Below are 26,573 nucleotides of genomic sequence, written 5' to 3'. Positions count from 1 at the left end.
GACATCTGCACTTTATATGTGTTTATATATATATATATATATATATACGTACACACACTAATTCATATTATTATATATTTTAACTGTCATCATTTTTACTATTACCCCGCTATTTATTAAGTTTTTAGTAATTAGTTGTAGTTGTTATTATTATTAATTATTATTATTATTCGTTAAAAGCACCTCAAATATATGCGCTGCTGCGTGCGTGTCTTCGTATTAAATCATAGGAAAACTCTTGCGTGCTAAAGAAAACAGATGCGTTTTTACAGCAAGGAACGACAAAGTGTCTCGCTTTACGGCACCCACGTTGAGGCAGTGACAGATGCAGCTCAGAGATGGCGCGGGACTGTTGTTCAAGCTCGGCACAGTAAATGAATGCAAAAAATAATACATACAAGTACATAAATACGTGACGCAAACCCTGCCATATGGGTCTGGTCGTGCAGGCGATACTTTGCCAAGATGAACGTCAAAACATCGCGACTTTTTCAATAAGGTGATAGAACACAGAAAAGCCTCGGACGTCCCACAACCGGAATATCTATCTGGAAGGACTGTTCAGTGACGTAGACCCCGGCCGTGGGAAACAAGTTTGTGCATCAGGCAGCAGCTGACCGAGTTCATAACTGGATACAAATAAGAGAGACAGACAGAACAGATGGCAGGAGCCTGGACGAACTGGCTACAATATTGAACATCCAGCGGCAAATCTAAAAACAACCCCTCACCCAGAAAACTGGACTCCATCGTCCTGCTTTAAAAAAAATAAACAAAAGACAACACAGCCTGTTGCCATGCTGCGCCGTGGGGTGGCGAGGCCAGTGCCCACCTGTGTGAGGGGCATTGTGATGCCAGGGGGCTGGGGCACTGCAAGGGAGACTGTCCTGGAGAGCCCCCCTGAGCCAGACACTGAGACAGGGACTGTGAGCAGAGATGGCATTGTGCTGCCAGGGTGGGGGGGGGCAGAAGCAGTGCTAGGGCAGCCCCTGATCGTGGCAGCCGGGAGAGCCAGTAAGGATGGAGAAGGAGGAGGAGGGGGGAAGCTGTGTGGACTTTGTCTCTCGAACCCGAGCCTGTACACCTGTCCGCGCTGCAATGTGGGCTACTGCGGCCTGGCCTGCTACCGCGGGGAGGCACACTCCGGCTGCTCAGAGGAATTTTATAAGGAGTGCGTTTACCAGCAGCTGAGGACACTGGGAAGGGAGGGGGAGGTGGAGGAGGAGGGGAAGAGGAGGATGCAGGAGATCTTGCTCAGGCTGAGACAGGAGCAGGAAGGAGGAGACGAGGCAGAGGGGGATGCAGATGGAGACGCAGAGGGGGAGGTGGAGGCGGGGCTGGCCGAGAGGTTTTGCGGCCTGGACCTGGACGCTCTCTCTGAGGAGCAGCTGTGGGAGCTGCTGCCCCCCCAGGACAAGATGCGCTTTGAGGGGTTGTTGAGGGGTGGGGGCATCGGGGCATTGGTGCCACAGTGGCAGGCCTGGTGGGAGGGAGGGGGAGGGTTGGTGGAAGAGGTGGGAGGGGACAGGGGTGGGAATGTGGGGGAGGCCATAGGTGGAGGGGAGGGAGAGCGGAGGGAACAGGGTGAGGGAATGAGAGAGGGGGAGGGGGCTGCGACTGAGTCCGGGAGATCTCCTGAGAGAGGAGGTGGAGAGGGACAGGGAAGGAGGCAGAGAAAGAAGACCAATAAAGAAAAGGATGAGGAGAAAAAGAAGAGAGGGAAAACTGTCTGCCAGATCCCCGCCATCTCACCTCGTATTCCACCGCTGCGCTCCCTGACCTCTGACCCCTGCCCCCTGGCGGCCAACAGCCTGGTCAGCGCACTTTTTGGCTACACCTTCGCCCTGCGGCTGTACAACGGTGACCTCTCCGACCTGGAAGTGCTACCCGAGTTCTGCCAGGCGGTGCTGAGCACCTCGGTGGGGCTGGCCGACGGGCGGGGGTTTGGCTCAGTGGAGGAGGCAGTGGGGGCAGTGCTGGGGGCAGTGTGGATGGGGCCGTATTTCGACCGCCAGGACCCCCAGGCACCCTTACGGGCTGTGCTGGATGTAGCGATGGTTCTGGAGGGCAGAGGGGGCAGGTACACACTGGCCGCTCTCTCCCAGCTCAGGTGGGCTTTTGGGCAGGTCAGGAAAGCTCTTCCCAGGGGGGAGGGGGAGGGAAGGAGAAAAGGGAAGATGGACAGATCCAGAGGAGAGGGAGAAGAGAGAGCGGGAGGGGGAGAGAGACAAGAGGGAGATGAAGAGGGAGGAGGAGAGAGGCTAGCAGGACAGGGAGAGCGTGGGAAAGAGCAAGTCCCAGAGGGGGAGGGGGCATTAGGCTGGCGTCAGTGCTTTCTAGCGGGCAAGAAGGTGGAGTTCCTTCAGGCATGGGCACAGGAGTACGCCCCACTGCTGTCAGGACTGGGGGGGGGCGTCAGGGGGGAGCACAGACGCCAGGCCAGAGGGCAGAGGGGGGCACAGCAGGCCAGGGAACAGCTGGAGAGCCACTGGGGAGGCAAGAGACCCCCCCCAAGGAGGGAGCTGATCCAGGAGATGGACTAAGACACTGGGGATGTTTATATATATTTTTTATTATTCAGTTTTTTGGGGGAGTTTGGGCTGTCAAAATCAAAACAACTGATTATAAGTTAATGGTGTTACTTGATGCAGGCAGGGACCCCTTCAGAGACTGAGGTTGGGGGATGGGAAGGTTTTTTGTGAACACTGTCTCTGATGTGATTGGCAATTGGGGCCCAGTGGAGGGGATCCTGGGGGTCAAAATGAAACAATAAAAGAATTTCAATGACAGCAGCTGATCTGATGGACTGGTTTCTCATTCTCTGTCTTTTGTCTGTGGTTTTCAGTGTTGTCTCTGTTTTACAAATGACACGCCCCTGCCGTCTCTGTAAGCACATCTCACTTCACATCTCAGGTCCAGTGTCAGCCCCGAAGCGTTGGACCAGCGTTGGCACAATGTTGGTCAGGGAGGATGAGCCAATGTTGGCCCTACGTTGATCAGGACAGGTAGACCAGAAAGTGCTTGGTGGGCCAGTATTGACTCCTTCCAAGGAGGGGAAGCGGTCTAGTCAATCGTTGGCCCCCCGTTGACACACCATAGGTCAATACAGGTAGGGCAGGATGCGGTAGGGTACGCGCTGGCAGTAGGTACCCCAGGCCAGGCCATACTTGCCCTGGCACTGGCGCTCGTCTCGTGCCTCCCGGTGCACCAACAGGGTGCAGAAATACACCACATAGAAATAGGGCAGGGGGTGGGATAGGCCTGTGGAGAGAGGGAGGGTGAGTGGTTAGAGTTGGGTGTGGATGTGTGTGAGAGACTGTTGTGGGGGGGCGTGGGGGCTCACCACAGGGCAGTGACCAGGCCAGTGCCATCAGCAGGTCGCCCAGGTAGTTGGGATGCCTGACGAAGCCCCACCAGCCTGACACCAGCAGCCGCTTCCCTGTTGCTGTGGCGATGGTCTCCAGGCCTGTGGGGAGAACAGCAGAGCTCAGCATCAGAACCAGTGTCACCATGGAGATAGGAGTAGGGAAAGTGGGAACGGTGGACGAGAGGTGAGGTGGGGATTTGAGAGGCAGGGAGAGAGGGCAGAAGGCAGAGGGATGGAGGGAGTGATACTTACCGGACACTCGGGGGTCTGTGGGGTCTCTGCGGAAACGATTCTTCTGGGAGTTTGACTGACGGAAGATAAAGTAACCCAGCGCTAGAGAGAGGGAGGAAGAGAGAGAAAGCGTGAGGGAAAAGAAAGGGGGGAAGAGGGAGAATTACATTGTGGCTGTCTGCTGGTTCCTATTAAGCAACACTGCACTGTGCATTTCTATACAACACTATATAACACCACCCACAATACTCAGTACAGTACCACACACCTCTGTTGTACTATACTGTACACTATACTGCACTGTGCTGTCCTATACTATACCACATTACACAACACGAAACTCGCACCCCAACTGTCTCTCACCGTTGAGCGCAGTGATGGCGGCCGCAGTGAGCGTGCTCAGTGAGTGCGGGTGAAGCAGTAGGAAGTGGGCCTGCAGGCTGTAGGTGAAGGGCACCCAGGCCAGGTCCCCAAACGCCAGCATGAAGCCGAAGCCATCGTGGGCAATGTCCATCGTGGTCAGCACCGCCTCCTAAGACACAGGGACACAGAGAAATACTGAGACACAGAGTCACAGGGACACACTGAGACCCAGAGACACCAGCATTGCCTCCTGAGGCACAGGGACACAAAGACATACAGAGATACACTAGGACACCTGCACAGGGACACAGAGAGACAGAGATGTGAATGCAGAGACAAAGAGACAGCAAACGGAGAAATACTGAGAAACAGCAAGAGATGCCCTGAGGCATAGTGCAATCTCTCTGTCTCTCTCTCACCTCGTTCCACAGTGCATCAGTGACATACAGCAGCTGGAATCCATTGACCAGAAGCATGGAGAGGGAGGGGCTCCCCCGCAGCTCCACCTCTTTCATTAACATTCCCATGTTAATCACCACCTGATTGGAGAGGAAAAACAGCAGGAGGACTAATGAAGGAGCACTCCGCAGCTCCATTCCACAAGTAGTTGCATTTGAAAGACACACACAGCAGAAAGAGTAACAGTGGGACGTCCTTAAGTTTCCACGGAGACTCCACTCACCCAGCCAATCAGACCGGGCCTCAGCTCACAGAAGTACTTGAGGTCAAAGGTCCCGATGCGTGGGTTTAGCTCCCGTCCCATGAAGAAATCATACAGGGGGTTACCTAGGACATAGCAGAACACTGGATACTTTCCTGAACCAAACTTGAATCTATGTATTGTCTGGGATCCTATAGTACAGTCCCCACAGCGCTGGCTCCAGTCTGGCCCCTATACTATACTATAGTCCCCGCAGCGCTGGCTCCAGTCTGGGCCCCTATACTATACTATAGTCCCCACAGCGCTGGCTCCAGTCTGGCCCCTATACTATACTATAGTCCCCGCAGCGCTGGCTCCAGTCTGGGCCCCTATACTATACTATAGTCCCCACAGCGCTGGCTCCAGTCTGGCCCCTATACTATACTATAGTCCCCACAGCGCTGGCTCCAGTCTGGGGCCCTATACTATACTATAGTCCCCAGAGCGCTGGCTCCAGTCTGGCCCCTATACTATACTATAGTCCCCACAGCGCTGGCTCCAGTCTGGGCCCTATACTATACTATAGTCCCCACAGCGCTGGCTCCAGTCTGGGGCCCTATACTATACTATAGTCCCCAGAGCGCTGGCTCCAGTCTGGCCCCTATACTATACTATAGTCCCCACAGCGCTGGCTCCAGGCTGGCCCCTATACTATACTATAGTCCCCACAGCACTGGCTCCAGTCTGGCCCCTATACTATGCTATAGTCCCCACAGTATATAGTATATTCTCTATCAATAACTGAACTGCTCACACTGTGAGATAGTGTTGGGGTGGAGGTTAGTCTCACCTGTGTTGCCCCCAGGGGCAAGGGCATGAGGGGGAGCAACTAGGGACTTGAGGTAGAGAAGGAGGCTGAGGATGAAGGCCAGCCCCCCTGCACAGACGGCCAGGGGCAAAAGGATGTCAGACAGGTACCCCAGGGGCAGCCCAGCCCACACTGACACTGCCAGCAACACTGCACTGATACACAAAGAGTGGAAACCTGCAGAGAGAGGGAGAGTGGGAGAGAGGGTGAGTGGGAGGGAGGAAGGGATGATGGGAAAGAGAATACGTGGGACAGGAGAAGAGAGAGACACAGATACTGACACAGGACACTGTTCCCTTCTCCCTTTGTTTCTTCCTCCTGTCTACCTCCCTCTCTTCCCACTCCTCACTCTCTGCCCTCTGCCTCCTTCGCTCCCTCTCTCCCTCTCACCATTGATGGGGTACTGCAACCTGGAGCCATCTCTCAGCACTAATCCTTGTGCAGTCTGGACAGAGAGAGCAAGACAGGGAAAGGAAGAGGGAGAGAGAGAGAGAGGGGGGGGGGTTATGAGACACACATCAATTTCAGGTTGTTTGGTGTGAGTGTGTGTAAGTGTGTTGTGAGTGTTTTTGTGTGTGAGTATCAGTGTCTCCGTATCTCTGTCTCTCCTTGCGTCTCCCTGTCCTCCTCTATTCCTATCTTTTGCTGTTACCCTCTCATTGTCTCTACTGATTTCTCTCCATCTCTGTGTATTGCTCCCCCCTTCCCTCCGTCTCCTGCACCCCTTCTCCCCCTCTCCCCATGGCTGCTCCTCTCTCACCTTGCCCACGGGCAGCAGGTACAGCACCCCCTGTAGGCCCAGCCAGCCCAACACGATGGCTAGGGCCTTGGGCTGCCACAGCTGTGCGGGGGAAGGCAGGGGTGGGGGCCACTGCAGCAGGCTGGCAGAGGGGGAGCAGCACACTGACAGCAGGTACAGCACTGTGACTGGCAGGAGAACGGGCAGACACACCGCACCTGGAGAAAGAGGGAGGGGGTGTGGAGGACAGGGAGAGGTAGGGATGGTGAGAGAGAGCGAGAGAGAGAAACACCCCCTCCATGTCAGCTTTTTGTCTTTTCCTCCTTTTTTTCTCTTCCCCCTGTCTCCCTCTCTCTCACCCAGTGTTCCTCCAAACTCCTTCTCTGTGGTCCGTGGCGCTCTGTGTTTGTCCACCGCCATCCTGTCAATCAGAGAGAGAGAGAGAGAGAGAGAGAGAGATGGATGGCAAGAGGTGGAGGAAAATAGTAAGAGAAATGGAGAGAGAGGGAGAGAGATGGAGGGAAAGAAAGGGGGAGAGAAATGGAGGGAAAGAGAGCGTGTGAGAGAAATTAAGAGTTAGTGTGTTTACTTCTGCTTCCTGTGTCTTTTCCATATTGCTCTCGTATTTGCATATTATGAAGGCCTTAAGATATATAAACAGTTCAATAACTCTTGGAGATATTTCCATTGTATGACCAATAATAATAATAATACATATATTTATAGTAACCTGCATAATGTCATGAACATGAACATACCTACTATTATACTACAGCTACTAACCTACTCACTTTTGCATACTATTACTGATGCAAATGACTCCTTACCTACATTATACTACTACCATGTCTATTACAAACTGATATTAACCTGCATACTATCATAGAAATAATACATATCATATATAATGGAGAAAGTACTGTCGCATGCAGACACTTTAAATTCTAATTATTATTATTGATCTTATCAGGAGTATACCAGATGTTGTACTACCACTACTATTACCATACTACTAATTATTTATAAACGATTGCATTGTGAGGGAGATACAAATAACAGTGCAAGAATGATAATGCTATTATTATTATTGTTGTTATTCTTCTTTTTTTACCGCTACATGTGCAATTTAACATGAAGCTAAAATGTGCAGGATAATTAGAATCTGTACGTATATCAAAATTACACACAACACCTCACAGCACATATACAGATCAATACCTTCGCCAGCTGTATGTGATCTACACGGGCTGCGACGGTCATGTAATTAATAGTGTGATGTAAATGTAATTGTGCATCCATTTTTGAATATAATATTATTCCTACCTGATCCTCGCAGTCTGTCTCTTTAAACGCAGCACAACGAGTACTAGTGGCTACCCACAGCTGACACGGGCGCCTGCGCACTGCGACTGTGCCCAGAACTCACTGCCCGGTTTCCACCAATCGGCGCAGACGCCTGTCATCAGAAGACGGTGGAACGGGAGGCGCCGAACCAATCCGTGCGCAGCGACCGCGGAGCTGGCCAATCAGAGCTCGACGTGGGAGGGTCTCTGCACGCCTCGGGGCGCGGTGATTTGCTCGCACGACGCTGCGTTTTGTCAACTTTGTTTCGGCTTCTGTGTATCTGTTTTTTAATTATTCTATTAGTGTACTTTACACTCAGAGGGAATATTATACTTGCATAAGGAACATCTACTGTCCTGTGTCTCTCAGGACCTGGGCTGCAGACCCTGCTGTACTGTACTGTCTGTACTGAACATCAGGAAAAATTCTGTATTGTACACAATTTACATAGGAATTATTGATCAGATTTTTTTAATCCAAGGAGACCTGCGCGGTTTCATTAACACCAGCAAGCACTTCACATTCACACAATCAGTATCATACAAAAATATCAATATAATAAATAAATAAATAAAGTGTTTTAACACTGTCAGGGACCAGGGGGCGTGGTATTTATACTTCATTGAGCAGGACAGCGTGACCTCAATCACAGTTTCTGAACTGATAATAACTGGTTGGTTTGCATCAGGCATCGCTGTACCATTCAGTATTCACATCTGACTATGATTTAACTAACATTTTATAATCATTAGTAGTGATTAATCACAACAGCACTGACAGCCTCACTCCACCCACTGCTACACAGCCGGTCTATAGCTCAGCGCTGGGCCAGCCCTGGTCCTGGACAGTGCAGGGGAAGGGCCAAAGCGGCTGTGGGAACCATGCATGGAGGACTCAGTGAAGGAGACAGAAGGAATTAAGATTTTTAAATTTTTTAAATTTATTATTTTCTCACTTTACACTTTCTGCATAGGCAGCCCAGAGAGAAGGTGTTAAGCTCATGAAGTTAACCAGTCTCTCACTGACCTTTGACCTCTCTCACAGTTGACATCTCCCATTTCACCATAACCTCCAACCCCTCATGTTCACCCTCCACGAGCCCTAATCTCCCACCCCTGACCTTTGAACCCCCCTCTCACAGCTGGCATCTCTCCTCACTTGTACCCGCCGTGACCTCCGACCCCTCCGGAGCGCTTAGCCCCTCTCGCAGATGACCTCGATGACACTCTGCTCCATGGGGGCGGGGTCCAGGCAGCGGTGGGCGGAGCTGCCCACAATCTCGTCCAGCAGGAAGTGGACGAGGTTCTCGTCGGACACGAAGCGCCACAGGTACAGCTGCAGGTAGTGGCAATCCACCTGGATCTGCTGCAGCCCGTAGCGCCCGAACGTCCGCAGCCGCACACACTCCAGGAACGTCTTCAGGCTGATCTTAATGATCCCGGTCAGCACAGACACCTGCACCCAGTGGACCATGGAGATTGATATAAAAACATCACAGGTATATGTGTTATTATTAATATATTCATATTTATTATTCCTGTATTATATACACACACACACACACACACACACACATTGTACACCTGCAGAGGGAGCAAGGGGTCAGAGATGGTGGGAGAGGGAGAGGGACAATATATATACACAACAATATGTATATCAACATTGAGACTGTGTACAGAGTGGAAGGGAGGGGGAGAGAGAGAGGGAGGGAAAAGCAACACCGGCCCCACTGCCCCTATCAGCACTAAAAGACATAGGCTGTACCGCCCCCCCCCCCTCACCTTGTTGAACTCCACTGGGCTGAAGATGTCAATGCGCTCTGAGAACAGTTTCTGGATGTTACTCAGCAGGTTGGTGTCCATGGGGGCGCTGCGCAGGATGAGGGGGCGGAGAGATAGACAGACAGACAGAGAGATAGCAGTTGTGGTTGTGCAGCTGTGTCTGGAGGTGTAACAGGTGGCGTAGCGGTGTGTGTGTTGATGTGGGTTGTGTTTTTGTTGTGTGTTTGTGTATCAGTGTGGCCGTGTTCTGTGTGGTTGTAGTTGTGTACCTAGGGGTGTAGCTGTGTGTGTGTGTGGTTGTGTACCTGGGGGTGTAGCTGTGTGTGTGTGTGTGGTTGTGTACCTGGGGGTGTAACTGGGTGCGTAGCGGGCGGGCTGCCGGGAGCTGCTGTACACAGAGAAGGTCCTCCTGCTGGAATCACTGCTGTGGGCCTTCCTCACCCCCTCCTCATACAGCATCCCCACCTACAGGAGGAGAGAGAGAGAGAGAGAGAGAGAGAGGAAGACAAGAATGACAGGCTTATCAGGCAAGTTCAGCTGTGCTAGGGGCTGGGGGAGGTCAGGTCAAATCTAGCTCAGGCCCCCTGCCACCTCAAAGGCACGAGAAGAGATGGAGACCCCTCGGTGAGCTCAGGTATGTGTGTGTGTGTGTATTTGTGTTTGTGCGCGTGTGTGTGCGTGCGTGTGTGTGCATGTGTGTCTCACCTGCACGTCAATGGAGGTTGTGTCCTCCACCACCCTTTTCATGACGGCGCGGACGGTGCGCGGCTCGATGGTGTTCACCCAGTCCCTCGTCTCCACGCTCTTCCGCAGCATCTGGGACACGATCAGGCCCTGCACCTTCACGTAGTGGTTCAGCAGCCGCTGGGCGGCCGTCCGCGCCTCCCCACACAGGGCCGTCACAGCCGTCACCGGGGCCTGGTGCTGGAGGTGGGGAGGGAGAGAGGGAAGAGGGAAGAGAAAAGTCTCAGGTGTCTCAGAGTGTTTCAGTGCATCTCAGTGTGTCCGGGGTGTTTCTCAGTGTGTCAGTGCGTCTCACGGCGTTTCCCAGTGTGTCAGTACGTCTCAAGGCGTTCCTCAGTGTGTCAGTGCATCTTACGGCGTTTCCCAGTGTGTCAGTGCATCTCATGGCGTTTCTCAGTGTGTCAGGGAGTCTCATGGTATGTGTTACCTGCACAAGGAACTGCTCGTCGGTCAGGGTCAGGATGTAGGTGATGGTGGACGTCTCGTAGTCCAGGCACAGGCGTGACAGCAGCAGCAGCAGGGCGGGGGGGGTGGCGCCCCCCCTCTCACCCACCGTGTCGCAGAACTGGCGTGAGGACTGGCACACGAACTTGATGAAGCTGACCACCAGGCCCTCACGCACACCCACACTGCAGAACTCCCCCTGAGAGAGAGAGAGCGAGGGTGGTGGAGAGAGGGGGAAGAGATGCTGAATATTACATTTCTTAGACTGCTTTCAGAACAGAATGTAGTGTGAGAGAGAGAGGATCTTATATCTGTTTGTCTCTGTGTGTGTCTCTATATCCCTTTGTGTCTCAGTCCCTGTCTCACGTACCTTGAAGTAGGGCTTGCTGGAGAAGGTGATGTCCTTGGCGGTGAACAGGTGCACGGAGGCCAGCACCGCCTTGATCTGGTTCAGGATGGCGGCCGACAGGTTGGCCAGCAGCTCGGGGAGGCTGGGGCTGTCCTTCCCGGGCCCCCCCGTGCCGCCACTGCCACCGCCACCACCCCCAGGCCCCCCACCTCCGCCCCCAGCCACTCTGGGTGCTGCTAGAGCCTGGCGCACGTCGGTGAGGCTGTCCAGGTAGAAGCCCTGCAGGGCGGACAGGTACTGACGGATGCGCTCCCGGGCCGCTCTCTCCACGATCTCCGCCCCCCAGGCCGGGACCGCCGAGCTGGGCAGAAGCCGGGCCACAGCCTGCAGCCGGCGGTGGAAGCGGTCCAGCGCCCGCACCAGCAGGGAGTTGTCCGCCACGCCATGCTCCTCCTGGATGCGGCGCTCCACCAGGGCGAAATAGCGTTCACACAGCCGCTCAGCAAAGGACAGCAGCTTGCCTCCGGCCATCTGGGAGATGTCAGCGCTAGCGCTCGGGCCGCCTCCTTCCCTGCCCCCTCCCCCTCCCTCCAGCTCCTGCCGTTGCTGCGGCCTGTTGATGAACAGCGACTGATAGGAGGTGATGACCAGACACAGGTTGCTCACGAACAGGTTGCAGCCACGGTCGATGAACTCCAGGATGTCCGTTGGGGCAGAGACAGGACTCGGGGTGGGAGCGGGACTCGGGGGCAGCTTGGGGGCGAGGCCACCGGTGGGGCCTGGTGGCAGCTGGGGGGTGGGGTCCCTCAGCTCGGCCTCCAGCGCAGACAGGTCCGCCTCCAGCCGGGTGTGGGCGTGGCCCAGGAACTGATCGCACAGCTCCTCCGCAGGCTCGTCCAACTGCAGCAGCAGCTCCACACACTGGGCCAGGTCCTGGGCACTGGAGCCCCCATCCCTGAGAGAGAGAGATTTATCTGAATTGATAAATGAAAAAAAATAGCTATCCTCCTGGGGGAGGGACACACAGCCCCCCTGGCCGCCCAATATGTAGCCGCCTGCCACAACCTGAGGGGCTCACTGTGAAAACATACATGAGCACCAGCTGTAAACTTGTAAACTATAAATAAAATAAATGTACATGTCTATTAAGATTTTTTTTATAAATTATATTGTACTGTTTCAATTTTTTTTTTTTTTCTCCTTTTTCTTACCTTTTAATATTTTTCAATGTATGTATATAATATCAACTGCTTTGGCAACACTACGAAACTGTTTGTCATGCCAATAAAGCACCCTTGAATTGAATTGAATTGAGAGAGAGAGAGAGAGAGACTAATGCCTCGGTTCCACTGGCTTAAGCGTCCGTGCCGTGCTGTGCCGTGCCGGACGTGTCCTAGAGCTTTTTTTGTAAAACCAGGCCATTGTGAAGTCCATCCTCTCTTATGGGAGGAGCAGCGAATGTGGGTTTGGTTTGTGTTTCGTTTTAAAAACAGACAGAAAACACCACGAGCGATACAGCCTGACGAGGAGAGGACTTGTGTGTCTATTTTATTATTTCTGCTTTACATGATTGTAAACAGCGTAATAAATACACGTTTCTGTTAAGAGATACAAGGAAGAGCTAAACGTGTATAGACAACATTATATTCAGACAAGCACGTCCCATAAGAATACGTTTCCATGTGCAACAATAACAATACATTTGTTATTTAGTATTATTATCATCATTTGTGCTAGTATATATGTATTTTAAATGGCACGTGACTCCCATAACTTATTACTCTTTCTGCAGATTTGTAACTGCAAACAATACTTTTTGCCGTATTATTTATAATTTACTTAGCAGACGTTCTTAACCAGGATAAGTTAAAGTTGAAACAAAATACACACATTTCACGATTAATCATCCAGCTACAATATAGCAGGTTATAATTTCAACTGTGTATGTTTCATTCATGGCGTTTATGGACTTATGGACGCATTTATTAAACCAGTCCTTAAAGTTTTAGAGGGAAACCCAGATCTGCTGTATTTATTTATTCATTAATTTAACTTGTAATTGGGCATGTTAACTGAATCGTGTTCCTTCACACTGACTGTCTCTGCGGATTGTCCTGCACACATTCACACACACAGCCTGAACACCGGCCAGCTGTTCATAAAATATTAATAACATCGGCTGCTACGATCCGATTATTATCCTTCAGTTTATTTTAACTAGTCACGGCACTGCACCGGTCCTGTGAAATCCAAGTTTTAAATGCACTCGGATATTAACTGTAAGCACTCATTGTCTCTGTACGTGGATTTCACGCCATGCTGCTAATAAAACTGCAATTTCTTTGTGATCGCAGACGGCACTTGAGAATATCTTCCGACATAATGTATCTGATCTCTTCCCTCTCTCTTCTGAAAGAGAAGTATTTCCTCAGTGGGGTGACGGACGCTTACGGCCACGTCTGGCAGCAAATAGTTAACCAGCCACAAAACACGGACGCGTCCAGACGCTTAAGCCAGTGGAAACAGGGCATGACACTGTACACACACACAAACAGTCAGACACACACTCACACTCAAACTCAATTAAAATTAAAAAAGTTGTATTGGCAGGACTAACTGACATCAGTGTTGCCAAAGCAGTGACAGACAGGCCCAGCGCTCGAGAACAGGCGATGGGAACAATGAACACAGCAATGACTCATTATAGACACACTCACCTGAACCTTTGGCGCAGCTGCAGTGCCAGCTCTGCCATGATACCCTGACAGTCACAGTGGATGGCGCTGAAGGAGGGCAGGGCCTGGTACTGCAGCAGCACGCGGTGCGCCCGGCTGTACAGGGACACGGCCTGCGCCAGCGCCCCCTGCTGGACACACTGTGTCAGGCGCCCCGGCAGCTCAAACAGGAACTGCAGCTTCCGCAGGAGAGAGTGAACACCTAGGGAAGAGGGGGATGGAGAAGAAGGGGAGAGAGGAGAGGGTGAAACTCAGATAGGAAATACAGTTGGACTGAAAGCGATGAAGTGTTCTGAATATGCCACTATTTGTCTGCCTTTAAAACAAACGCTTCCACAGTGCATGCCGAAACTTCTGCCAGTCCAGCGTCCACACTGCCAGGATCAAATCCCACCGATGTATTTGATCCAGATCTGTACCATCTCCCTGAGAGGCGCATTTGATCCCTGAGCGCTTACACTGCCATTTCTGAGCATTTCCAGAGAAATGGCGGTGTAAATGCACACAGTGAGTGACAGCGAGACAGGGGGAGAAGGGGACGGCACCCCTCTCTCCCACTGCCGAGTTACAGACGGGGACAGTACCGGACAGCTTGGTGATCTGTGCGTGCTGGTCCTGCAGGGTGCTGCTGATGCAGGCGCTGAAGGCGGTGATGGCGGCCATGTTGGTGGCCAGGCAGTCCATCTCGTCCTCCATCTTCTTGAAGTCGTTCTTCATCTTTCGGATGGTGTCTGAGGAGAGCATCACCAAGTCAGCACACTGTAACAAGCACCCCGCCCCCTCCCTCTCCGTCTCAGTCTTTTATTTTTCCTCCACCACCTTTCCCTCCCCTCTCCACTCCACTCCACCCCACCCAGCCTTCCAGCATCGTCCCCTCCCTCCCTCCCTCCCTCTGACCTGTGGCAGAGATGAACTTGTTGTAGTTCTCGTAGACGAGGGTCTGCATGTCGCTGTCCAACGCACGGATCTGCTTCACCATGCAGCTCTCCTGGTCCATCAGCTCGGCCAGGGAGCACTCCTTCCTCAGCTGCAACACACACGCTGGGTTAATCAGACTAACACACACACTAAAGCTAAAAGAAACAGATGAGAGAGACAGACAGACATGCCTGGGTGGTCTAAGGTTTGAGACGTTCATACAACTATACTGCAATTATTATTATTATTATTATTATTATTATTATTATTATTATTATTAACAACAACAACGTCGATAGGCTGCAGGTACCTTGTTCAGGTATATCTCCGGGTCGAAGTGTGGCCCGTTGATGTCGCACGGGTCCAGCGACTCGCTCCGATCCCCGGGCTTTCCTTCCTCGTTCAGCCCGTAGTACAGCTTCAGCATTCCGTGGACTCGGCGCTTGCGGGCCGCCTCAGAGCCCGGGCCGGCCGAGTCGCTGTCGGCGACGCCGGCCGGGTCGGAGTCCATACTGGGCCCGGGCGGGGAGGGAGTCGCAGCAGAAGCGGGGACACAGAGACAGAGAGAGGAAGGGAAGAGAGGTCGAGCCCCGGGATGTGCACTACCGGGAACGAGCTGCTGTATTTCCAGGGTAAACATGAAAAGTACCGTATTGTTAATAATATCAACACATCATTAAAAACAGAAACGCAAGGTGCAGACACGTTCCCTACGAGCCAACTGTGCTGTATTTCGTGCATTAACGTATCGCTTTGCGGAATTCACTTGTTACACTCTAGACATTATAACATCTGCAGAGTCAATTACTGTTCATCGTATCGCAGTTATGTTATTGTGTTGAATGCAAATCTCACTAGACAATACCTAACTAAAGAACGGAATGAGTTTAAGTACATACTGTAAATTATAAGTGCATTTGAATTGGGCTTGCAATCAAATGCATGCAAGCTGTAAACTCCGGTTACTCCCAACACACACCATTCTAGTGTGCGCATATTTACCTGACTATACGGTACATCGTGTATAGACATGCGCAGAAGACTGTGCGTCTATTATTATTATTATTATTATTATTATTATTATTATTATTATTATTATTATTATTTCTTGGCAGACACCCTTATCAAGGGCGACTTATAACATAAGTGCAATACAAAGTGCAAGAATACAGTCTATTGCCCAGGTAGTTTTATATCAATTAAATAGATACAGGAATAAAAAGGTCAATACTAGTTGTGCGCAGGCGAGAGTCCTGCGGAAGATTTGAAAAATTGATATTTGGATAAAAAGTGAAATTAATTAATCCGTTTAAATTTATAATAAATCACAGTTAAAATGGAAGATTAGGTTGAATGTAACCTAAGTAAACTAACTAAAAAGTTAATGAGAGATCAGCAAGACCTGTTCTCTGTGGTGCGAGCCTGTAAACAAGTTAAGAACCACTGGCTTATTATTATACTTTTGCAATAATTAGCATCATAAGAAAGGACATGTGTTTTTGTCATTTTTTGACTACTTTACAAGACAGTCAGAAATATGTTTTTGATAAAGTAAAGCCGTGTTGGTGGATGGGTTAGATAAGTCTGAAAATGTATCAAATACACTTTAGGTCAGCCATTGACATCCCAGGAAGTCAGTTATCTGTTGTTCCCAGATATACACAAGAAAACCACAGCAGTGAAATTATCTTCCAGCCTATGTAAGAAATGCCCTGTCTGTTCTAGCCTTTAAATCACGGCTGAAGACCAATCTTTTAGTCTGTTTTTCTAGTCACCATAACCCACAGTGCTGCCGGTGTGCCATGGACATGTAATGCACAATGTATTCGGTCATCTTCTGCATTTTACTATCAGCAGCTGAGCACAATTTTCTATTCTTGTCTTCCAGCAATATCCCCCCTTTCAGTGACTGGCGCAGTCACTGAAAGGGGGGATATTGCTGGAAGACAAGATAGTAAAATGCAGGAGATGACCGAATACATTGTGCATTGTAGGGCTGAAGAGTTACCACCTACCCTGGCAAGCTCACAGTGTGCTCCCACCCTTGAGGGCTGACTGGTCATCCCCACCCAGGGGCGTTGTTTCCCAACATACCAATCACACAATTGCATGGGGCCCTGTGGGGCTAGGGGGCCACCTGTGCCTAGTAGAAGTGCTGCATTAGAAGCTGAATTGGAAGTTGCAACAATATCCTTTTTTACTTAGATTAAGTAAAATAATACACATTTAATTTATTTTATTTTTTCCTGTGGTGGGGGGATAGCAAGAGCAAGAACAAAGTTCTTGTGTACTGTCAGGCACCGATTTTTTTCATATAGCTGCAGGAAACCCTGAAATATTATGTTAAAGCTATGGGCAGATGTACTTAGGAACCTCCAGGATTTAAAATGCCCCAATTAAAACACCAGGTCAGAGCTTCACACATTTTCATAGCAAGGGACTTGGAATGATATTCCACTGACCTAGCTGCACTGACTGTGCAATTTCAATGTATTTTCATATGTGTGTATATATATAGATGTACACCGATCAGCCATAACATTATGACAACCTGCCTAATATTGTGTAAGTCCTCCTTTTGCTGCCAAAGCAGCCCTGACCTGTCGAGGCATGGACTCCACTAGACCTCTGAAGGTGTGCTGTGGTATCTGACACCAAGACGTTATTATTATTATTATTATTATTATTATTATTATTATTATTATTTTTATTTCTTGGCAGACGCCCTTATCCAGGGCGACTTACAACATAAGTGCAAACAAAGTGCAAAAATACAGTGAAGTACAAGGCATCAATCATTACAAATTTAATTTAGCTCAAACAGCAATTCAAAATAATACATTTTACAAATTCCAATTTACAATTTACACAAGTACAGTAAGTGACTTCCTACATCCTGGACGGTGAAAGCTAAGTGCTGTCAAGATGTAGGGTCACAGTCAAGGGCTACGGGAAAGTGAGCAAGGAGGAAAACAATCAAGAACGCGAGAAGCATAATAAGAACTGTGAAGTGCTATCTAGCAGGGATAGAGGACTAATATTACAAGTGCTGTCGGAAGAGATGCGTCTTGAGTAAGCGCCGGAATGAGGTCAAGGACTCTGCTGTTTTGACTTCGGTGGGCAGGTCGTTCCACCATTTAGGGTCCAGGGATGAGAAGGAGCGGCTCTGGAGGAAGGAGAGTGGAGAGGAGGCAGAGTTAGCCTTCTGGCACTGGAGGAGCGCAGTGGTCTAGAGGGGACTGGTCTGGACGTTAGCAGCAGATCCTTTAAGTCCTGTAAGTTGTGAGGTGGGGCCTCCATGGATCGGACTTGTTTGTCCAGCACATCCCACAGATGCTTGATTGGATTGAGATCTGGGGAATTTGGAGGCCAAGTCAAAACCTTTAACTTGTTGTTGTGTTCCTCAAACCATTCCTGAACCATTTTTGCTTTGTGGCAGGGCGCATTATCCTGCTGAAAGAGGCCAATGCCATCAGGGAATATCGTTTCCATGAAAGGGTGTTCATGGTCTGCAACAATGCTTAGGTAGGTGGTATGTGTCAAAGTAACTTCCACATGAATGGCAGGACCCAAGGTTTCCCAGCAGAACATTGCCCAAAGCATCACACTGCCTCCGCTGGCCTGCCTTCTTCCCATAGTGCATCCTGGTGCCATGTGTTCTCCAGGTAAGTGATGCACCCCCCCGCCCCCTTGGCATCCACGTGTTGTAAAAGAAAATGTGATTAATCAGATCAGGCCACCTTCTTCCATTGCTCTGTGGTCCAGTTCTGATGCTCACGTGCCCATTGTAGGTGCTTTCGGCAGTGGACAAGGGTCAGCATGGGCACCCTGACTGGTCTGCAGCTACGCAGCCCCATATGCAACAAACTGCGATGCACTGTGTGTTCTGACACCTTTCTATCAGAACCAGCATTCACTTTTTCAGCAATTTGAGCTACAGTAGCTCGTCTGTTGGATCGGACCACACGGGCCAGCCTTCGCCCCCCACGTGTATCAATGAGCCTTGGCCGCCTACGACCCTGTCGCCGGGTCACCACTTTTCCTTCCTTGGACCACTTTTGATAGATACTGACCACTGCAGACCGGGAACACCCCACAAGAGCTGCAGTTTTGGAGATGCTCTGACCCAGTCGTCTAGCCATCACAATTTGGCCCTTGTCAAAGTCGCTCAGATCCTTACGCTTGCCCATTTTTCCTGCTTCTAACACATCAACTTTGAGGACAAAATGTTCACTTGCTGCCTAATATATCCCACCCACTGACAGGTGCCATGATAACGAGATAATCAGTGTTATTCACTTCACCTGTCAGTGGTCATAATGTTATGGTTGATCGGTGAAATATATATGTAAGCAATTAAAGTTAGCTTTTGGCAAGGCTAGTTTGATAGGACAAACAAACCTATGTGACGTTATGCTTAAAATTACATTTTGACGAGTTGAGTTTGGAAAACCATATTGACCAGGGGTGTCAAACTCAAGGCCCGCGGACCCTGCAAAGGTGGTGTATCATTAAGTAATTAGGCCTGCGACAGCTTGTGAATGAGGAAATTGCATGTGAAAACTACAATTCCCATCAGCCATTTCGAATGTCATTGGCACGAGGCAAGGGTCACAGGCTGAGTTACTGTCCATGTTCCTGCTCTTTCAGTCATCTGCAATAATCTCAACTCAAAATGTTCAAGAAAAGAAAAATCGACCAGGAAGGTAGAGTGTTTCAGGAAAGATGGGAGTGGGAATGTATGTTTGTGAAGCAGAGTTTAAAACCTGCATGCCTCGTTTGTAAGGAGAGTTTTGCCGTGATTAAATAATTAAATATACGACAGCACTATGAGACTAAACGAAAAGACAAGTATGGGTGTTTGGAGAGAGAGCAAAGGCTGCACAAAGTGGCTGAATTAAAAAAAATAAACTACAGCAAACCATGTATAGCAGGTGGCTACAATTTAAGACTAATAGGGTTTCTCAGTTTGATGCATTGTTCCCTAATTTCAACCGGTGTCCTAATTGACTAATTGTCAAGTTATTGCTATTGAAACTAAGCAAGAGATGCTATTTCACACACGGGGCCATTGTAGCAGTGTTGCTTTCTGCTGTTGGTAAGCCTGGCTGCATCGCCAGTATTGTATTATATTCTGTCACATCCATACAGTATAGCCTACACATGAGCTACATCTCTGTAATTGACCTGTTACTCACTGTTAATGAATTAAGATATACTTCCTAAAGCACCCAGGCTGTAGAGCTGCCTGTATGAATGTAATGCTATTGTGTTCAGAATAACTTAATTCTAACAATCATTTCAGCTGCAGCCCCAGTGGAAAGCGCACCTGCAACAAGTCCGGATGAAATATAAAAATATTCTATCATGTGGTGTGTAATACTTCTCATCAGTAATACACAGTACAGATGTGGTGTGTAACTTACACTTATAATAGCCTATTTACGTGTTCACAGCAAACAGAAAAAAGGCAGAGATAGTGAAAACTGGAGGAGGGCATGATTCACGCATATTTCGGGAATCCACTCTTGGTCGTGGCTCACCACCTAATGTGTCTTTAATTCATCAGTCCTGAATATAAGTAGAAGTTTTAATGAGAAGATAATGTAGGCTAGCCTACATGTCAGATCAAATACCTGAACACTGATGCTGTGAAATGACTTCCTATTCACTTAATCCCCCTCATGTTTTCCCAGGGGCTCTAATGGGCATGTGTGTACAGTTAATCGCTCCAATCATATTAAAAACATACCAAGTATTTTTATATTGTGAATTACTTGTGATCGCATACAAAGCCTCTTTGATCTTTAGAGGCTTAAATGGCCAGGGACACAACAAATGTATCCAGCAGTTCAGTGAGAGCAAGTGCCACCTTGCGAGTTGCACGGCAGACAGTATTCCTGCTCAGAGGCTCAGCATCACCAATGGGATACATGAAGTGTCCGCTGGCAAAATATCACACAGCAAGGCACTGTTCACAGTGAGGGCATCACTCCGGCAAGTGGCATTGAGACTTTTGGCCCTAGAAGCCGGCAAAGACACTGAATTCCCTCAGATGAGAATTGATATCATTCATAGAGAGCATCATCGGGGTGAGCTAGAGGAGCTGCCCGGTCTCTGCACACCCTCGCCCTGCGGAGTGAGCCTCTCAGTCACAATCCGTGCCCAATTGGGTCCCGACAAGATTGTGGGTGGAGAGGCGGTGCTTAAATAGGGTAACATCGAGTTAACCACGAACATGCCCTTCTGGAGCAGTGTAGAGATGCGCGTATATTGCCATGACAGCATACCTCGGGTAAAACTTATTAACCTTTCGTAGTGCGGGTTAACTGACACACGCCTGTCTGACCACCTCTACCATGCACCGCAACCGGGTCCCCCTGTTCCCGTGCCCAGTGGCACATTACAGATAACTTACAAACATACTTGGTGGGATTTTGCTTTTAAAGGTGCTACTTTATTGTCTGTATCTTTGTTAATGGTTACTATATGTATGTTTTATTACTTACGTCGTCTGATATGTGCTTATTATAGTGATGTTATCGCCATTCGTTGTGAGACATTAGTCTCATGTAATAAGCTTGTTTGGTAAATCCAGGTTTTATAATAAGCATGGTTAGCCAATCTGCCTCACAAACTTATATAACCTCACAATTACATATAATGGGTACATGGACTAAAAACCTATGTTTTTTTTTTTTATCTACTGAAAAGTCAAATGTCTGCTGAATGTTTCTCCCTCCCAAAGTAGGGACTGTAAGATTATATTTGTTAGAATATATTTTTCTATGAGAAATTCTATGCTGTCTGGTTTGGTACAAGAAACAGATATCTTCCCTTTTTACCTAGTTCCTTAGATTCAGAGTGGTCCTGCTAGCAGTTAAACTGGAGAGAAGACTACAAGTCCAGGATACCTGTCCTCCTAGCAAAATTCACCCAAAGAGGCCAAGGAGTTAGGTTTCTTATTGCCATATTGATATATTTGCTTCACGGACCCAAACCATGGTGTGGCGTTGGCAAAATGTGATCGGTTGAAGAGAAACCTTACACAAAGAAGGAACGGACAAAGATAAGGGTACAGAAGAAATAGAAGATGTAGACAAGGACAAAAAGAGCAGGAGGAAGAGAGACACACCCACTGCCGGCCTGACTGACCTAAGCTGCACTGTGAGAAGAGGAGAATAGGGGGTAATATCCTATCTTTTCTGTAACCCAGCAGAAGCTTAATATTACGTATGTTCAGTAATTATAATTGAATGATAATGAGTTTTCTAATTTTGTCACATATAAATGATTATTGCACATCTGTGACTTGACTGCATTTTCCCTCTAAAAGTAATCTTAAGAGAAACCAATTGACCTATGAGTTTTCAGTTCAACTATTTATTTAAATTGACTAAAAAACCAAGCATTTGAACCAGGTAAACATAGAGACACACTCTTCTATACTGGGGCTACTACATAGGTAACAGAGACACACTGATCTATACTGGGGTTACAACAATGGTAAACATAGAGACACGTTGTACTGTACTGTTGCTACTACATAGGTAACAATAGAGCAGGGGTAGTCAATAGGCGGACCGTGGACCAAATCCGGACCGCCAGACAAATAATTATGTACATATTGCATTTTTTTAAATGTATTTTTACCTTGCAATTTTCTCACAATGCCATCTCTGATCCAGTGTACTGTTCATTTTAGGTAGTCATTTTCTTCTTGTAATAATTAACTACTATAATTAACTAGATATATTCCAGAAAAAATAATAGAGATTGTTAACCCTTTTGAACTAGACCCTGAATTATGCGTTGGTCTCAGCTTTGACAGGGCGTCGGTCATGTCTGGACATAAGGGGGAGTTCAAGCCATCCCAAGACGCAAATTTATTAATGCTATGTACGTCCACTGTCACTCGCATCGCTTAAACCTGCTGCTATCAGCTGTGGCACCGACGTCAGCTGATGCCGCCACTTTTTTTAACGCTCTGAACTTGCTATACGCATAGATGAATGGGGCTCAACGACACGCCTGGTTCCTGGAGCTACAGAAAGAGATGCATCCTGATCGCAGGCCACTTGAACTTGAACGGGGATCCGACACAAGGTGGAGCTCAGTGCTCAACCTTTTTGATGTAATTGTGGATTTTTTGACAGAATATTCAGAGGGTGCGGCTGGATAAACACAGCTGGACGCACAGCAGATACTAACTACAAAATTAGTTAACTGATTTTGCCACAAAAGGCAGTTTGTCCAAATTCTTTTGAGCCCATAAAATTGGGGGGACCACATATAAAAATGGGTGTAATTCCTACACTGCTCACCCAATTTCGATGTAACTACACTGAAATTAAAGATGAAAGTCTACACTTAAAGCACATCTTGATTGTTCAAATCCATTGTGGTGGCATACAGAGCCAAAATGATGTCAAATGTGTCACTTTTCAAATATGTATGGACCTAACTGTAAATACCATAAAATGTACACAGTCCAAATTCACAGGACTAATGTATTCAGTAGAACAGACAGTTCATATGTCAGCAATCCAGATAATAGACATGGTAAAATGGCAGCTTGCAAATGTACAAGTATTGCCTCCTCGTGGATAGTAAGGGCAACGCAACCACACCACCTCTTTAGATTAACGAGAGAGGACCTCGTACACCCTCTCTCTCTCTCTCTCTCTCTCTCTCTCTCTCTCTCTCTCTCTCTCTCTCTCTCTCTCTCTCTCTCTCTCTCCCTCCCCCCAGGCAGGCTCGACGGGACCCCACACCCCACACGGACTGGTAAATTTAAACAATAATTTATTAAGCAACTGCTAACACAGGGCACAAAGACTATACGTTAGCAGGGAACACAATACAAGTAACTTTATAGAGTATATTTATAAACCTATACTAAAACTTATTTTAATAAAAGGGGCAATAAAACAGTAAAAACCCTACCCAAAACATCAAAAGGAGCTAATTTAGAATAAATAAAACCCTGTTCTAATAAGAAATAGCAACAGCAACTAATAACCACAATATCTCTGATTGTTTGTGCGCAGGACGGTGCAGCAGCGTCCACCACTGCAGGCAGGTGTGCCTGTGCAAGAAGGACCCCCTGCTCGGAGGATCTCAAACTATTTATTTTCAGACACCCAGACCAGCTACACGTCGGCCAAACTGGACATGGATAAGGGTGGCTGTTCCTAGTAGCAGTGTATGTTAACTAACAAACAGTAAATGCCATTCTAGTCAAATTAATACAGATGTTAATTTAAAAATAAACAAGCACTGTTAAACAATAACAGGTACTGAGCTTAGATACGTGACGTGCGTCTGCCTCCTGTGTTGACGAAGTAAATTGAATTGATGCTCCTTATTAACTTGAAATAAAGGCTTTGTCTGGAATTTGGTACTAATCAGCTCCACGTTAGAAAAGTATCTGCTGATCTGGATTCTCCTGACTGGGTAAGAGCTGTAGTTTACACTGTTGTTTCTCTGTCAAAGCAAGTCTGAATTATAAGTGTCATTATTTAAAGCTGCCACTTGGGGGCGACAAAACCATGAGACATAAACAGAACTGTGATTCAGTGAACTTCATTAGTGTGTGTCTGTCAGAAAAAGGGTTAAAAGCAACAATTCAACTTGTATTCCATTCTTAATATACTAATTGAAAACAATAACTGGGAATTATGACAGTGCCATCTACTGTTCCCAAAGCAGCATTACTGGCAGCAAGCTCAATTTCCTCAGACTCGCCATCCCACAATGAACCAGGCTAGCTACATCTGGACAGTGATATTGGACAATGAAATCACAGCACTTGTTGGGATTTTTATTAATACTAGAGTTCACACTGCAGTATGCATTTCTTAATCTGTGTATGTTTTCTTAATTTGTCACAACCTGAAATGTTGATGCATTTAAATGTTGCTTTTCTTTTGTTTTATACAACCTACTAATCACCTTAAAGAGGCAAGAGAATTTTGATTGTGAAACAAAAGTTAACACATCAGCAATGTGCAATATTCACATAGATTTGCCTGTATTGAGCTCCATCCATGTTGCCCTCCACCCTGACAGACAAGCTTCCCAGTCCCTGCTGATGCAAAGCATCCCCATCACATGATGCTGCCACCACCATGCTCCACAGCAGGGATGTGCTACCTGGGTGATTGTGCTGCATTGGGTTTGTGACATAACACTTTGCATCTGGATCAAACGGTTCAATTTGTTTCATTAAACCACAAAATCTTTTGCCTCTTATTTTCAGAGTCTCTCACCAGACCTGGGATGAATATATTTATAAATATGGTTTGTGAAAAGTAACTTATATGCAAAGTAATGAAATACATATAACAGAAAGTATTATTTGAAAATAATTAAATACCATTTCTAAGTAATTAAAAAATGAAAACATTCAAAATAACTATTTAGTAAATATTTGAAAACAGATCACATTTTAACAAATTATATTATATTTGTAAAGTAGCTGAAATTCATGGGAATACTATACATTTGTCAGATATATGGAATTGTAACCTTTCATCAACACCCAGCTACACCTGCTGCTGATTTAAAAATGTTCATGAGTGAGTCAGTTCTCAAAAGACCTGGACAAATCAACTGAAAGCTGATCAATATTCCCAGGCTGTTAAAAATATATTTTTAAGAATGAATTAATTTTTGAAAACTGCTTTATTTCAATTACATTCCATTTGTTCCATGTTCAATATTTCAATTCAGTAGGTAATTATTTGAAAACTGACAAATCTTTAATTTCTTAATACTAATACAAAGCCATATTCAAAAGGTAGTTTTAACACTTTTAGCATTTTCCTTGGTAGAAACTCTCAACCACAATGAGTCTGTTAAAACACTGAGTATATCTCTCGCCTCTCTTGAAATATCACTGCTGCTCCAACATGCCTCTGAAAAGGTCAAAAAGTACTTTTATGTCCCTCTGAGGGTAAATATTTGTGACATAACATTTGTGTTACTCAAATAACAATGACTGAAGGAAGTGTTTCTGTAGAAATATCACAATACAAACTATAAGGACACAGAGACTGGTTGGTCATCACAATAGCAGCATTTCCTTTAAAGTACAAACTAAGTGCTATAAAACAACAATCAGTTTCCATTTACATTTATTTCCATTGTAAATCAATGTATGTCAACACAATGAAACACATCAGACTTGCATATGGAATATATTTATATGCCAGGTAATATGAATTCCCCCGTCTGATTGTGAGGTTAAATTGAACAAGTTTATTTATTCTGCTCCTCATTTGAAATCTTCCTGGAACATCATGTGTTAATTGCAAGACTTGGTACAGAATTATACATTTAGTATTTTTTTTTTCAAATAACATACAAAAATGTAAATACTTTCAAATTATATTTATTTATGTAAAATCAATATTTGAATATAAAAACTGATAATTGGTTTAGTTGATAATGTGTTTAAATACTTAAACCTTTGGTAAAAGCTGATATTTGCAATGCAGTGTCAGATCAGGAACAGGAAGGTGTTGTTTGTGTGGCCAGTGGATCCTATAGCAGCTTTGATTGACAGACCTGTTCCTCTGAGGTTCCATGGCAACAGGCTTAACCCCTCCCCTTCTCTTTTTCAGGTAACCGTGGTTACTCCAAAACACAAGATGAAATAAAACAAAGATAAAAGAGTCCTGATTTATTACCATTATTGCAGCTTCCATATGAGCATAAAATAATAGTACAGAATGTCTATTTTATGCCTATCTGCCTATTTTATCTGCTCTTTCAGGAACTTAGCTTAGTCAGTGAACCTTGTTTGATAATAAAGAGTTGTTTGTAAGTTTCAAACCTGTGTTTGTGTCTCATCTTTTCTCACTAATTTAGCTCTACTGGTCAAATGACTGACACCAGTTTATTAATACCTTGGAAAACAAACTTATTATAGAAAGCACTACAAGCAGAACAGAGCGTTCACAGACCTGCATCACATAGTAGCACCTGATCTTCAGTCACTCATAATCCATCACACATTCCTGCTATGAACTGCGATACAATCCGAG

At 47.1% G+C, this 26,573-nt stretch overlaps 3 protein-coding genes across 3 annotated transcripts; 1 reads left to right on the top strand and 2 right to left on the bottom strand.

The window, feature by feature from the left end:
* Positions 1–155: 155 nt before the first annotated feature.
* Positions 156–2,789, top strand: znhit2 (zinc finger, HIT-type containing 2). The gene has a single exon (XM_066717863.1). It carries the CDS (start codon positions 798–800, stop codon positions 2,541–2,543), a length of 1,746 nt encoding a protein of 581 aa, XP_066573960.1. The 5' UTR covers positions 156–797; the 3' UTR covers positions 2,544–2,789.
* On the bottom strand, positions 2,555–8,386 carry tm7sf2 (transmembrane 7 superfamily member 2). Its single transcript, XM_066718969.1, has 11 exons — positions 7,532–8,386; positions 6,568–6,629; positions 6,230–6,426; positions 5,860–5,914; positions 5,452–5,646; positions 4,644–4,747; positions 4,381–4,500; positions 3,962–4,130; positions 3,620–3,700; positions 3,344–3,466; positions 2,555–3,261 (listed from the first exon to the last, which is right to left on the bottom strand). The coding sequence occupies exons 2-11, from the start codon at positions 6,626–6,628 to the stop codon at positions 3,101–3,103; spliced, it is 1,266 nt and encodes a 421-aa protein (XP_066575066.1). The 5' UTR covers position 6,629; positions 7,532–8,386; the 3' UTR covers positions 2,555–3,100.
* An 82-nt stretch (positions 8,387–8,468) lies between these two features.
* vps51 (VPS51 subunit of GARP complex) lies at positions 8,469–15,154 on the bottom strand. The gene is made up of 10 exons (XM_066718967.1): positions 14,834–15,154; positions 14,503–14,632; positions 14,190–14,336; positions 13,588–13,807; positions 10,892–11,825; positions 10,505–10,720; positions 10,039–10,257; positions 9,677–9,798; positions 9,334–9,421; positions 8,469–9,007 (listed from the first exon to the last, which is right to left on the bottom strand). The coding sequence occupies exons 1-10, from the start codon at positions 15,032–15,034 to the stop codon at positions 8,747–8,749; spliced, it is 2,538 nt and encodes an 845-aa protein (XP_066575064.1). The 5' UTR covers positions 15,035–15,154; the 3' UTR covers positions 8,469–8,746.
* Between the last annotated feature and the right edge of the window lie 11,419 nt (positions 15,155–26,573).

The sequence above is a fragment of the Amia ocellicauda genome, chromosome 12 (genome assembly GCF_036373705.1).
Source record: "Amia ocellicauda isolate fAmiCal2 chromosome 12, fAmiCal2.hap1, whole genome shotgun sequence".
Classification (NCBI taxonomy): domain Eukaryota; kingdom Metazoa; phylum Chordata; class Actinopteri; order Amiiformes; family Amiidae; genus Amia; species Amia ocellicauda.
Note: the sequence above shows the minus strand (reverse complement) of the source record. Positions and strands in the feature narration are given on the sequence as shown.